Source organism: Zea mays, chromosome 8 (assembly GCF_902167145.1).
Source record: "Zea mays cultivar B73 chromosome 8, Zm-B73-REFERENCE-NAM-5.0, whole genome shotgun sequence".
Classification (NCBI taxonomy): Eukaryota; Viridiplantae; Streptophyta; class Magnoliopsida; order Poales; family Poaceae; genus Zea; species Zea mays.
Window position 1 is genome coordinate 139,024,327 of NC_050103.1, and position 13,498 is coordinate 139,037,824.

General features: G+C 50.0%; 3 protein-coding genes across 32 annotated transcripts; 2 read left to right on the plus strand and 1 right to left on the minus strand.

The window, feature by feature from the left end:
• The first annotated feature begins 4,739 nt into the window (after positions 1 to 4,739).
• Positions 4,740 to 7,164, plus strand: LOC100501664 (putative cytochrome P450 superfamily protein). 2 transcript variants are annotated; one of them, XM_020542285.3, is made up of 4 exons: positions 4,740 to 6,054; positions 6,169 to 6,248; positions 6,334 to 6,432; positions 6,537 to 7,164. In XM_020542285.3, the coding sequence occupies exons 1-4, from the start codon at positions 4,935 to 4,937 to the stop codon at positions 6,948 to 6,950; spliced, it is 1,713 nt and encodes a 570-aa protein (XP_020397874.1). In that variant the 5' UTR covers positions 4,740 to 4,934; the 3' UTR covers positions 6,951 to 7,164. The 2 variants fall into 2 exon arrangements, with proteins under 2 accessions (XP_020397874.1, NP_001183271.2); NM_001196342.2 differs by having other exon boundaries at positions 4,859 to 6,054; positions 6,334 to 6,426; positions 6,537 to 7,116.
• A 475-nt stretch (positions 7,165 to 7,639) lies between these two features.
• Positions 7,640 to 8,855, plus strand: LOC100278491 (uncharacterized). The gene has a single exon (NM_001151753.2). It carries the CDS (start codon positions 7,678 to 7,680, stop codon positions 8,653 to 8,655), a length of 978 nt encoding a protein of 325 aa, NP_001145225.2. The 5' UTR covers positions 7,640 to 7,677; the 3' UTR covers positions 8,656 to 8,855.
• Positions 8,856 to 9,192: 337 nt separating this feature from the next.
• Positions 9,193 to 13,232, minus strand: LOC100283640 (uncharacterized). Of its 29 annotated transcripts, none has more exons than XM_020542155.3 (11): positions 13,008 to 13,232; positions 12,693 to 12,934; positions 12,549 to 12,594; positions 12,274 to 12,449; positions 12,020 to 12,203; positions 11,762 to 11,932; positions 11,577 to 11,608; positions 11,440 to 11,482; positions 11,280 to 11,347; positions 10,064 to 10,108; positions 9,193 to 9,962 (listed from the first exon to the last, which is right to left on the minus strand). In XM_020542155.3, the coding sequence occupies exons 1-11, from the start codon at positions 13,045 to 13,047 to the stop codon at positions 9,528 to 9,530; spliced, it is 1,482 nt and encodes a 493-aa protein (XP_020397744.1). In that variant the 5' UTR covers positions 13,048 to 13,232; the 3' UTR covers positions 9,193 to 9,527. The 29 variants fall into 29 exon arrangements, with proteins under 29 accessions (XP_020397744.1, XP_008655027.1, XP_035817357.1 ...); XM_008656805.3 differs by having other exon boundaries at positions 10,064 to 10,111; XM_035961464.1 differs by having other exon boundaries at positions 11,280 to 11,350.
• Between the last annotated feature and the right edge of the window lie 266 nt (positions 13,233 to 13,498).

Here is a 13,498-nt window from a genome sequence, read left to right on the forward strand (position 1 = left end):
GGGGTTCTCTTCGTCTCTATGCTGCCTACCAGAGAATCATACATTCATCTCAAACACCTACACAGTTTACTAAAGACATGGCTTAGCTGGCCATATTCTCTGTTTCTTTATTTTCAAACAAAGGTCCCCCTTGATTTTTCCTTTCTTTTGTAGGATAAACTTCTCTCGGGGCATGTTTAGGAGCAAGGAGAACGGAGGAGGAGGGGCTAAAATAGAGGATTTTAGCCATCCATTCCCCTGAACAAGCCCTTGATATTCTTTTTGTGTGTGGATATATTTCGTGTTCCAAACAAAACATTAACATAATAAAAGCAAGGCATGGCGATGAGCCAGCCAACAAGCAGTACATATTTCAGTGCCCTGAAAGGTCGAGATCATATGTCACGGCAAAACAAGCACGGTGGTAACTATATTTAGGTTTCATGAAGGTGATGGTGCATGCACTGCACCATCAACGTCGATCGTTCTTGCCCCCCCCCCATCATAATCATATGTCAGGGGAATCGTGGCCATGGATTTGAGGGGAAGATAGAAAGGACAGGGCACCGCATTAGCAGCTCGACTCGAAGCCTTGGAGAGAGGGGGAAAACTGACGACAACGATCGGGGTTAGCTGAGTGGATATAATCCCAACTTTTGGCTACATAACTGGGCTTAGCACGAGGACAGGGAGGGCTCACCACCTAATTAGTTTCTGCTCAAAACGTTATGTTTCTTGATAGAAGGGTTAAAGTAGCACTCAGATTAATTGTTCATGGCCGAGTTCCTATTTAGTAACTTATGCAAATTATTAGCTGTGTAGAAACCAGTGAGCAAAATGAAAACCTCATTGGTAAACACTACATCGCGTCTAAAATTAGGCCCCATAAAACAGGGAGACACACTAACCAGGCTGCACACAAGTGTTGCACTTTGTTCCAAGATATTCTAAACAAAAAAACACCAAGTGAACTAAAATGATTTGACAAGAACAAAAGAGATACTATGCTTGGAAAGAAAGTGGTACCTAGCCAACTGTGTTGCATCCGCTCCATGAAGTGGCACGTGGACCTCGACGCCATTGGAGCGAAGCAAGGAGCCAGAGAAGGCGCGCCACTCCTTGCGCCCCCTGTGGGCTCCATCTACGGTGAGGCGGCCCTCGCCTCTCCTGGCCATTCATCTGTTTCCGACCAAGGTTGACAACAAACATTAGTCACTACCGGGACACAGATTGGTCTTTTCGTGTGATTTTAGAAAAAAAGGTATAATTGAAAAGTATCTAAAATCACAAGAGATGATGTATGTATAATTATAGTCATTAGATATGTGTTTATTTTATGTTCTTTTCTTATGAACCAAGATCAAAGTTAACACAGAATGTGTATATATCAGAAACGGAAAATGAATCTAGTTTAGTTTGTGCAGGATGATGGAGTAGTTCGGTATGTTGTATCGGTAGGGGATTGATGATCGACTGACCTGTCGGAAAATCAGGCACGCCTATCTCGGAGCAGCATGACAGGAAGTCTGATGGCAATGCCGAAGAGGTTGCGATAGGTGAGGAGCGCCAAGGTTTGCTGAATGGACTACAATTCCAATTATGGGGTAACAGTAAAAAACATACACACCCGTTGCGACCTAAAGAATGGTCGGTTGGGTGGGGAGGGGAGGATTGTACCTTGCTGTTGCGCTGGAACGAGTAGCGTAGCTCAGGGTCGATCAACTCCACGTCGAAGTCATCGATGGCGAGCTCGAGATCCTGGCGGCGACCGTGGGGCACGCTCATGGTGGCAGTCTCACCAAGGTTGTGGCCTTGCAGGTGACGCTCACCTTCCCCTCGGGGCTCGGCCAGGCAGCCTCGTCATCCTCCCTCGCACTCCTCCTCCACCACCCACCTCAGAGTTCTGCGAGAATCAAAATTAGGATCGGACTATTGCATCTGATAATACTGAATTCAAACAAGAAAACTCACATGTCCAGCCCAAAACGCTTTCTCCTTCCCTAATCATAATCAACAGTTCAACACCAACTCCCACGCAAATCAACACGAACCCCAACCTCCATCTCGTTCCCCATCCCAAAGCAACACCAATCCCCCATATTTGTTCCACTCCTTTTGAGAGTGTAAGGGCTTTGTTCCTAGGCTAGAGAGGGAGAAGGTTGCAGCAACAATTCGTGTATCCCACTCAGCAAACAACCGAACCCCAGATTCACTACCTCTCGCAGCTGCTCGTCGGTGAGCGCACCCTCGAAGGCTTCCTCCTCTTCTACCGCCACCGTCGATGCTCACCCCTCCACACGTCGCGGACCCCCGATAGGCTAGATCGGCGGAGATCTCGAGCGGGAGGGGGATGGGGGCTAGATGCCTGTGCGGGTGTGGGAGCGGGGGGCACGGCGGGGGGGTCCACGAACTTGACCTCGAACCTCTTGGCTCGCGGCGGGGTGGGAATCATGCCGAGCGCTGGCTGTCTCCCATGGCCACCATCACCGTTTGCGTGCTTGCGCTAGATTCGGGTGGCTGGTTCGAATGGGGCTATGTCGGAGTCGTCCTTAGAGTCCTCGGCGATGGGAGGGAGAAGAGAGAGGTGGGCATCGACGGGAGCGCGATCGAGGGGCAGAGGGAGAGGGTTAGGGTTTGCCCCCACCCTTCCTTCCGCCTCTGGATCTGGGCCCGACGACGACGACAGAGTGAGGCGGAGGGGAGGAGTTGGGAAAGGCTAGGGGACGGGACTGACCTGCTTCTTTGCCATGGGGGTCGCCATTAGATCGACAAGCGCAGCGACCTCGTGCGGGAGGCGCTGCGATGCTGGGGATAGGGGTCCGGACGGGTGTGGGGATGATGACGCGGTGGAGGTCGTGGCGGGCGTCGAGCAGGACGACGAGGACGGGGTGGGGATGACGACATGGCGGAGGTCGCGAACGCCGACCGAAGACAGCTTGGGCTCCATGCCGCACCGGTGGATAGGGACTGAGGGAGTGGGGCGGGGGACTACGACGGGCATCACGCGGGCGGGGAAGAGACGCCTATGACGGGGCGGGGCAAGGATGGGGCCGTAGCAGCCCTGGATTGCCGGCGAGGGGCGAGGGTGTCGAGGGCGGGTGCCAGTCTCGCAGCGGCTCGCAGCGGCCCATCGAGTTTGAGCGGGTCGAGCCCGAGGATGGCGGACGCAGACGCGGCGCCTTCCATTCACGGAGAGCGAGCGCGGAGGCGAGGATGTCGGGGGCGGGCGCCGCTGCGAGATTGGCGGGGGAGGGCGAGGGCGGAACCATGTGATGTCGGTGGACGCCCTCGGTATCAACATATAGAGTAGTAGAGAAATATATTATTTTCGTGGCGCCTACAAGGACATCTGGCAGTGCCGGTTAATGACAAGGAGAAAGCACAGTCCACAAAATCTTTAGTCATGGCTATCCACTCATCAGAATGACGTCCATTCCTACTCCAACCATTGTACATCCATGCACGATTTTCAGCCACGCCTAAAATTGTTAAAGCGGACGATATCTTAAAAACATCATTCAACTTCATGAAGAGTATTGGTCCTACATTTATAGATAAGGATAGGTCCTAAACCAACCTAAAAAAGTAAAGTCCGAGAAATACTATAACGTACTTTTAAACAATAATGCATCTTAACATAAAAGTCAAGTAAAATATCTTAAACCACTAAATAGAAAATTATATGCTATTAATCAAATCAAACTAAGTAATAAGGCATATCAACATTATATTAGTTAATGGAATCAAACAATAATTGAACGTATCGTTGGCTAAATGTGTAATTAATTGTGTTTTAAATGCATAAACAAATAACTAATCATAAATAATAAAAAATAGTACAATCAAACATTAAATAAACTGCTAATCACTATCAAACATTAAATAAACTGCTGATCACTATTTTTGATGGCAAACAAAAAACGGTTGCCGAAAATAAACAATAAAATATGCAAAAAAAAAAGTTTAACATCGCGTGCGGTTGACAATACGGTGAGCCGGAGCGAGCGGCTGCACGACGAGTCAGGATCGGGAGGTGGAACCACGAGCCGGCAGCGCGTGGGCGGGGCGAGCCAGGGGATGCGGCGGGAGCAGCAGTCACGACATCAGACGACATCAGAGGATGGAGGGAGAAGGAAAGCGAGGAAAGAGAGAAGAAATGTTTCGGCTACATGTTAAAATCCCATAAGTGCTTGTTCGTTTTGGTGATAATCCATATATATTGGGTGGGATTGAGCCGATTTAAATCTATAACAAGTCAAAATTCATCTTAAATTGCACCCAATACATTCCAATACATATATAATATCAATAACCGAACAAGCCCTAAGTTTTTTTGGTGGCCGTGAAACTTAGCCGTCGAAAGTAACATTGTTTTCGACGGCCACTCACAGCTGCCAAAAGTAAGACACTATTTTCGACGATCAGGGTTTAACCGACGAAAATAGTGTGCAGTGATATTGCGGAGGCTGACCTGCACGAGTATTGGTTCGAGAGACGCTTTTCCACCGGGTCACCTGCATCAGCGGGGAAGGGGAGGCGAGAGTTTCGCTGGCTGGCCAGACCGGCGTGAGCCCGGCGCGGCTGAACCCACCAACCAATTACGTCCAATGTGCACCAGCTAGTACATGTGTACGTGCAAAACACATCGCAGGAAAGGCAGCTGCGCAGTCTTCTCCACTACGCCGCGCCTGCCTTCACAGTACGCCCGCTACACTAATATGCTATGAATATGGACAGGACATTCCAGAGGTAGCTGGGTGGGGGGTGGACAGTGGATCCTCCACCAGCAGCAGTGTCCTAGTCGTCGTGTATCCTGATGGCATCTATTCTACTTGTACTGCCGGGAGGCCGGCCGGAGCTGGTGGCTGCTCCTGTTGCATTGCGATGGCAAGTGGAGTGAGTGATTGCGAATGTGACCGACGACGGGCTCATCTTCTTCTCTTTTACACTAGAGCATGATGCATGGGCAGGAGCTGTCCTATGACTCCTATCCCTCCTCCTTCCTAGCCATGGACGACATGCACCGCCAACTCCAAGCACCACCAGCCTGCCAAAGCCACAGCAGCAGCAGCAGCATCTTCTTTTTCTTTTTCTTAGCAGCGGTCATCATCTACTGCGTCGTGATCATCAGACGATTGATCAAATTCCAAGGGAGGAGGAGGGTGAAGAATGATCATGCAGCAGCAGCAGCAGCACCACCACCACCACCACCACCGAGAAGGGGTAGCCGCTGGTGGTGGTCCGTCGTGGAGACGCTGGCCTTCCTGTCCGCCAACAGCAGCGGCAGGGGCTTCTACCACTTCGTGGAGGCTCGCCACCGCAGGTACGGTCCCGGCCCCTGCTTCCGCACCTCGCTCTTGGGCGCCACCCACGTGTTCGTCTCGTCGGCCGACGCCGCCAGGTCGCTCCTGGGCGCCGAGCCAGCCGGCTTCTCGAAGCGCTACGTGCGCACCGTGGCGGAGCTCCTCGGCGAGCACAGCCTGCTGTGCGCCTCCCACGCCACCCACCGCGCCCTGCGGCGCGCCGTGGCGCCCCTCTTCAACGCGCAGGCCACGGCGTCCCTGGCCGCCACCTTCGACGGCCTCACGCGGAGGCTCATGAAGCGCGACTGGAGCAGCAGCACTGGGGCCGTGGTGGTGCTCGACGCCGCGCTGGACCTAACATTCGAGGCCATCTGCGACATGCTCATCGGGAGGACGCTGCGGCCCGATGCGAGGAGGCGGCTGCAGAGCGACGTGCTGGCCGTGACGCGGGCCATGCTGGCGTTCCCGCTCAGGCTGCCGGGGACCAGGTTCCACGCGGGCCTCCGGGCCAGGAAAAGGATCATGGACGTGCTCAGGCAAGAGATAGGATCAAGACAGAGACAGATCATGGACATGGAGGAGGAGGAGGAGGAGCAGCAGCACGGCGACGACTTTCTGCAGAGCCTTCTTCTTCTCAGGAGTAGGAGGAGGAGGCGGAGCCAGCAGCAACAACACCTTTTACCATCGTCGTCAGCTCATCATAACGACGACGACGACCTCTTCCTCACTGACGACCAGATTCTCGATAACATCTTGACGCTCATCATTGCCGGTACGACAACCTACAAAAAAAATATATAATTTCTTGCTTGCTTGCTTGCTTTTAATTACATGCAGCACGTTCTTCTTCTTCTTACGTATTATTATAAATTAACAACGATAACAGGGCAGGTGACGACAGCGAGCGCAATTACATGGATGGTCAAGTACCTGGCTGACAACAAAGTCTTCCAAGAAACCTTGAGGGTGGGTGGGTCAATAATCATCATCAGTAGTCCACCCACACCAGACCAGATAAATGTCGAATAATCCGAATCTGTTGTTGATGCAGTCAGTTCAGCTGGAGCTGAAGCAGCAGCAGCAGCAGGAGGAGGCAGATCATGATCTCCTCCAACATCTCAACAGCATGGAGCTTGCATACATGGTGTCTGTCCGTCGTCCGATCCACAACATACATATGCATCTCTATCAGCAAGCTGGAAATTAATTAAATGTTATTAATTCTTGCTGCTTATTGCATTAATTTGCATGCAGACGGTTAAAGAATCATTGAGGATGGCGAGCATAGTTTCCTGGTTTCCAAGGGTAGCACTCGAGGACTGCCAGGTCGCAGGGTTCCACATCCACAAGGGGTGGATTGTGAACATTGATGCGAGGGCCCTACACTACGATGCGACGCTCTACCACAACCCCACCATGTTTGATCCTTCAAGATTCAAAGGCGGGCATAGCATGCACACGAAGCAGCCGTACAGCTTCCTGGTGTTTGGAGCAGGCGGGAGAACCTGCCTGGGGATGAACCTCGCCAAAATCATGATGCTCATTTTTCTGCACCACCTTGTTACAACATGGAGATGGGAGATGGCCGACGACGACCCCAGCCTTGAGAAGTGGGCAATGTTTCCCAGGCTCAGAAACGGATGCCCCATTCACCTCGCACGCATATGATGATTAAGCATGCACTAGCTACCAGAGGAAACTAGTATATATCTTCTGTAACCCTAAACCACAATGCAACCACAAAGCACCGATGTGATGTGTACTTTATTTTCACCACCTTATGTATGTAATTGTCTCGCATGTTATATCAAGAGAAGTACTCTATTCCTCTCTCTCTCTTATGGAGCTCTTGTCGGTTTAGGCTATTAAAGAGCTTAATTGATAGATTTCTCTATTTACAATGACTTGACGAATCGTACATTCATATTGATTTGAGAGATTTTCATATAAACGATTCTCATACAAATAGGTTGAGAAGCAAAGCCCGATTCTAACCCCATAAGGTCTTGTTCGTTGTGCCGGATTGATGAGTCGGAACGATTCCTAACCGAATTGATTCTCTAATTTATATAAATTTTAATTAGGGCATGTTTGGTTAGCTCTCAATCCATGTGGATTGAGTGAGATTGGATGAGTTTGAATCTCAAATAAGTCAAACTTCTTCTCAATTTTTTCCAATCCCATCTAATCCATGTGTTTTGGAAATAACCGAACAAGCCCTTAACTGGAACAATTCCGGATGCGATCCGACACAAACGATCAAGGCCTAAAACTCGATCAAACAGTGGCGGGTCCCGCCCTGCACTCAACTGCGGTGACTTCACTCTTGTCCTGCCACGTCCCGCCCCGTCCCGTCGCCCGTGGCCGCCCCAGCTGCCGCGTGCCGCCCGTTTCCATGGCTATGGAGGGGAGCGGCGGCAGCCAGAGCCAGCTGATCCATCCGGCCGTGGACGAGGCAGCCCTGGCCGTCACCAAGAGAGAGCGCAAGAGAAGCAGGTACCTCTCCCCTCCCTATACCGACACAGGCGTCCTCCAAGAAAAGAAGGCCGCCGGCAGCCAGAAGCAGCGAGAGGAGGGGCAACCCCATGTCTCCGGCGCGGAGGTGCTCCCCACTCTCCGAGCCTCAGCGCTCGGGCAGGGTAAGGGGATGGAAGCGGCAGCCCTCCGTTTCATGGCCATGGATAGCAGGAACAGGAACAGCATTTTCGTCGACGACCATCCCGATTCCCATGCTGCCGCGGGCGGTGCCTCCCAAGACGATGGTGTCAGCAAGCCTCCATCAGCTGCTGGTGTTGGCCGCAAGATGATGCTCAACCTTAATGCAGGCCCAGACGACGGATCGTCCTTGGCCAAGAAGAGGAAGAGAAAGACGATGAAGACCGTTGGGCAGCACAGCTATGTCGGGAATCCTGTGGCACTTGTGCTGGACTTGGCAGAGGGAACTCCGCTGCCCTCCAGGGAGGACCTCCTCTCCACTTTCAGCAGGTTTGGCTTTGTGATCGACTCCGAGACCAGCATCACCCAAGACAAGAACAAGCACACCGCGCGCGTGGTGTTCGCCACCAGGGCTCAAGCAGAGAGCGCCTTGAGCTGTGCCGCGACTCTTGGCGGCGCATTTGCAGCACCGAGCGTCCAGGATCTCCCTCCCATCACGCCTCTTCCAAAGCTCCCTCTCACAGATATTAGGAACAATCTTGGGAAGATGATCTTGTCCTTGTCGTCTAAAGCCAAGTCACCTCAAGAAGCGAATGCAAAGCCGGCCGTGGACAGTCTCAGTCTTGTGGGAGAAATGCAACATCTTCTTGCCAAGGTTGACAAGGTGCTGCAAGCGCAGCGTGCATCTGCTACAGATCATCATGCAATCCACCACTGACCAGTCTGTATGGTTAGGATGCATCTAGGTCGTTCAGCTACTGACCCATGTTCCTTGTAGCTGCTGATCGTCAGTCTTTTGTAAATGGATCCTGAAATCCACCAGTTCAGCGGCTGGTTTCTCTCCCCATGCATTTGTGTAAATGGTAGACCTACATGCATCGCTGCTCTATCTAGTGGTACTCCGCACTAGCATCCTTTATCATCCTCTGTCAGGGTAATGTTCCTTTGCTGGTGGTATCCCACCTTTGACCTGAGACAACAACAATAATTGGAATCCTGTCATAAGTTTACACTTTGTACTCCAAAACAAAACAAAACAAAACAAAAAAGAAATATCCAACTGAATTTGAACGATGACAAGGGTCTGGGGAGATCATGAACTGACGAAAACAATCCATGTGTACGCCGCCATTCATTCTCATCCCTGGCAAACGCAGGAAATAGCCCCTGGAGAACACCTGAATGGATTCATTCTCATTCTTGGCAGACCCTGAAAAAACAACACCTGAATGGAATAAAGCGAGACAGCAACAAGAAAACAAACGACCATCTCCATTTGGTCCATTGCGATTGCTAGTCATCACAAGATCAAGATCAAAATACAACAATTCACAAGCACACTTTTTAAGCACCCTCAATCGAACAGCCAAAAAAATATTATTGATATGTTCTCCTGTGTACAAGTAGCATTAATCTAAATGCAGAAACTATCTGCTACTTATTGCATTATTACGGGTACCCATCGGCGTGGTTGCCCCGCTGTTCTGATACAGACGTTATTCAGAGATGTATGACAAACCCCCCAGATGTACTAGAGATCCTGAATCTCTCTTAGATTGCTTCCCAGTTCTTAGCTGGTCTTGGTTTCACTTAGGCCGCCACTGATTGTTCTTGGATCTCACTGCGTCCAGCATCGCTTGCAGTAGCACCATTAACAGGAACCTCAGTCACAGCATCCGATGCACTTGAACCATTCACCTGCATCTCACCAGCTGCCTCAGAGGCATCGCTGGAGGGCTGCTTTGGAAGGGCCTTTGGTTGACGTATGGCAGCTGCTGCTTCTGGCATCGCAACACCTGGAGGCTGAGGGGGCACCCAGCGGCGCTGCGGTGGCGGTCTTTCCTCAACCCCAGTGTTGTAAGTCAAAGGCCTAGGTTCATCCGCTTGAAAATCAGGGGCCTTTCCATTCTGGTGATAGGAAGGAGCATAGCTGTCCTGGGCATCAGAGTATGATCCATCATCACTCAACTGGGAGTTGGATCCATAACCAGGCCTCTGTTGTGAATACGAATGCATCTCCCATGGCTGCAATTTTTTTAAGGGGGGAAAACACAAACACATGAAAACCCGTTCAACTCAAAGACATCATTGTATCAGAAATGCAACAGACAAGGGCCTCCTCTCACCTTACTGCCAGAAGACCTATCGCTTCGTTGTGCAGTGGACATCGGCTGCTAAAAGCACACAGATACAATCAGGCTAGTAGTTCAAGTTATAGTAGGCCACATGCTTTCAGTGAAAACTTATAAGCTAAATGGAAGACAACAAAACAGCTGATGTTATGAATTACAGTTATAGATGCGTGTGTTGTCAAGAACTCAAATATGTAAGATATTTATCAATAATGCAGGTTCATATATTTAGCATTTTAGCTAGAAGTTCCACAGGATTATAGAAATCGGTTACACCATGGTAGAGCTGAATACCTTTCAACTGATGACTGATCAATAAAGAACACCATAGAACAAAATATGTACATATCACAAATACATGTATTTGGAGATTGAGCAACATGTATACTGAGAAGAAGTAATAACCAATATATACTAAAAGAACTAGCTTTGTCAAGAATATGAGCCTCTATGTAGTTAGTTTGAAAGGAATGCCGTATCTTTTAAAGCTCAGCTATTATAACCTTATTAGTTAATGGTCAGTTGTTCCTCGGACATGCAGGAGAGCTTTCATTTTCATTGAAGAGAGAAAAAAGACACGGCTGCATAACTACGCACACGAACCAATGCACACAACACACACACACACACAAGCAACACAGTTCACTAAGATTACACACTATGCAAGACACTAGCAACATGACCATGAGCAAGAACAGGAAGGCCTCTAGAGAAGCGAGGTGATGAGCACCCGCAGCACACCACAAGAGTTCCTCTTCTTCCACTAGCCACACTACAACACTCACACAAGGAGTGACACTATTAAAAACACAATCATTCCAGAGTTTGCAGATCCTGGTCAGATAATGTATGTACAAAAACATACAGAAGCGACGGATTGTTATAGTAGATTTGCAAAGAATTCCCTTCGGTACACAACCATATCTAGCTGTTTTGGGAAATTCGATATTTTCTATAACTGGTCCTCAGATGTAAGCTGTTCATAAGCATGAAAGAAGGATGGCTGCCAGCAAATACTAGCTGCCCGAAGGTTAGTTAAAGTGAATGTGCAATACTGCAATTCAGACTGCACCAAGTGAATCCAACTAGCTCGACAGATGTACATTGATGTCAATTAGTTTCCCATCTTTTAACTAGGTATCCACTGGGTACCAATCTCAGGTCTTGTGATTTGCTGGGTATGTCAATATAAACCAGTCAAGCAGCTTACCTCGCCATAGGATCTTGAAAATGATCCAGCTGTAGGTTCAGCAGGTGCTGGCGCAAATGAAGACCTCACTGCTAAACAGAGTCCAACATAGGTAAAGCAAAAAGAAAACAGCAGACTTGTATGGCAAACAAGGAAAAAGATATTCACAAAAGGTACGAACCGGAACCAAAGTCGCCATTTGACACACCATACATGTTAGTTTGCTACAGAAGGGAAAGTGGTAAGAAATAGGACGGTAATTCAAAGCACGTGCATGCTTGTGGAACAGGAATATGGGTGGATATTATAAGCGCATACCTGAGAGGCTCTCCATGAACTGTTAATTGCCCCTGGAATCACAACCAAACAAATGGTCTATGTTGTAAGATTTTCATAGATGTTGGGTCAAAATTACTAATATTTACGCAGCACAGGGTGGCTCGCTTTGGATAACAGAGCTAAACACTGAACCATGAAACAGCACATAAATTTTGAACACTGACCATTCCTTATAACAGTAGGGGCATGGTCTTCCAGTGGGCGGTACTGAGAAAACCTATCATCCCTGGTAATATTTATGGGTTCCCTGGTATGACCGATTGAATCGGTCAAGGATTTTAACTCCTTGGCTTGGGAATCTAGAGCTTGTGTCAACGTCACTAGTATCTTCTTTTCTGCTAACAAAAACAGAATGACATTATTGGAGTGAGTTGAACCATTGGCAAGAAAGAAGCAGCGAAACGGACGGTAGAGATTGAAACCTTCATCCTTTGAAGCAAGCAGTTGTTGGTTTGTTTTGGCAATAGCAGAAACAGCCGAAGCAGAAGCCTTTACAGCATCAGCCGTTTCATCATCAATCCTAGGCTTAAGCTGGTTGCCTTCAGTGCCATTACCTTCTGCTACAACATTGCGGATCCAAGACTTGAGCCTAGGAAGGAACAGTTTCTAACATGGAAATAAAGACACCCCAGTTAGTGTGCAGGAAGGATTGCGAACATTCAGAGATGAGAAATACCTTGATAAAGACAGCAGCGCTAGCACCAAAACCAAGCAAGAGCCCTGCAGCCAGGAATGCTTGGTACCAGCTAAACCTGGGCTGCGTTGGAAGGACGACAGGGCCAGCGTTTGCTGGGTGCACAGGTTGTGCTGGCGCATAAGCTTGCACCCCGACGGATTGATTCTGGCTGTTGACTGTAAGCAAACAGACAGAGACAAGACAAGGCTGTCAGTGAAATCAACATGCCAAGATAAGACAGGCAAGAGAGTAAACTGATGATTTAGCTTAGTTACCCTGCTGCTGCGGAGAAGTGGTAGCCGTAGTGCTGGGTTGAGGATCCTGCAAGCCATGCAGTAGACAGAGAGGCGGCGCAACGTAAGATAAGAAGGCACGCACGAGCATGGATGAAGACCAAGGAGGATGTATTTTCATCTTACAGGAACCCTTCGGAAGGCCTCGTCGATCTCCTCGGTGCTAAGGCCCTTCTTCTCGAGGAAGGATCGCCTGTAGACGACGGGGGAGCCCCTGACCTTGGGGTGGGAGAGAAACTTGACGGCGTTCTGGACGTAGTCCTCCCTCACGGGCTGAGGCGGCGCTTCGAAGACGAGCTTGTCGCCGACGGCTCCCGGGTCAGCATCTGCCGCCGGCGCTGCTAGGGCATCCAATCTAACTGCTGAACCTACCTAATTCTAGTTTGGTCGGTCTAAAAATTGGAATCCAATCGAGCAGCAAGAGGAGGACGCGGAAGGTACCTGGGGGTTGCTGCTGGCCGGAGCCGATGCCGGAGGCCATGGCCTCGCCTAGTCGCCTCTCCACGCTCACGGGAGTCGTCGGGAACGGAGAAGGTGTCAATTTGCTTTTGTCCTCGGCCACGTCATTCCCAGTTCAGTTCCAAACTGAAATAGGGACTCCAAAACTGAAACGGCACATTAAAATTTCTCATGTGCGGCAAGTATACTATATCCATAATAATCATAATGTCGGCGTCTCGAGACTGGGGTCCCTGGACCGACGAGTGAAATATCGCCGCGTGCCCCAGTCTAGATGGGTCGGCGCGAGACGGAGCGCGAAGGGGGGAAAGGCAGCCAGAGAGAGAGAGGTGGAAATCCCGCGGCCTTCGTGTTTATCCCGCGCCCAGGTCGGGTGCGCTTACAGTAGGGGGTTACAAGCGTCCACGCGGGAGGGGGAGCGAGCGGCCTCACGCGAGCGCCTGTCCCGTCCTCTTCCCCGCGCGGCCAACCCT

What these genes read in the sequence shown, in the direction of transcription:
- LOC100278491 (NM_001151753.2), top strand. Translation starts at nt 7,678, where the DNA reads ATGGCTATGGAGGGGAGCGGCGGCAGCCAGAGCCAGCTGATCCATCCG.
- LOC100283640 (XM_008656800.4), bottom strand. Translation starts at nt 13,047, where the DNA reads ATGGCCTCCGGCATCGGCTCCGGCCAGCAGCAACCCCCAG. An exon ending in GTTCATGGAGAGCCTCTCAG is followed by an intron (nt 11,483 to 11,576) that starts GTATGCGCTTAT and finishes TCCCTTCTGTAG; the next exon opens with CAAACTAACATGTATGGTGT. An exon ending in TTTCAAGATCCTATGGCGAG is followed by an intron (nt 10,112 to 11,279) that starts GTAAGCTGCTTG and finishes GTGTGCTTTTAG; the next exon opens with CAGCCGATGTCCACTGCACA.
- LOC100501664 (XM_020542285.3), top strand. Translation starts at nt 4,935, where the DNA reads ATGATGCATGGGCAGGAGCTGTCCTATGACTCCTATCCCTCCTCCTTC. An exon ending in CTTGACGCTCATCATTGCCG is followed by an intron (nt 6,055 to 6,168) that starts GTACGACAACCT and finishes CAACGATAACAG; the next exon opens with GGCAGGTGACGACAGCGAGC. An exon ending in AGCTTGCATACATGGTGTCT is followed by an intron (nt 6,433 to 6,536) that starts GTCCGTCGTCCG and finishes ATTTGCATGCAG; the next exon opens with ACGGTTAAAGAATCATTGAG.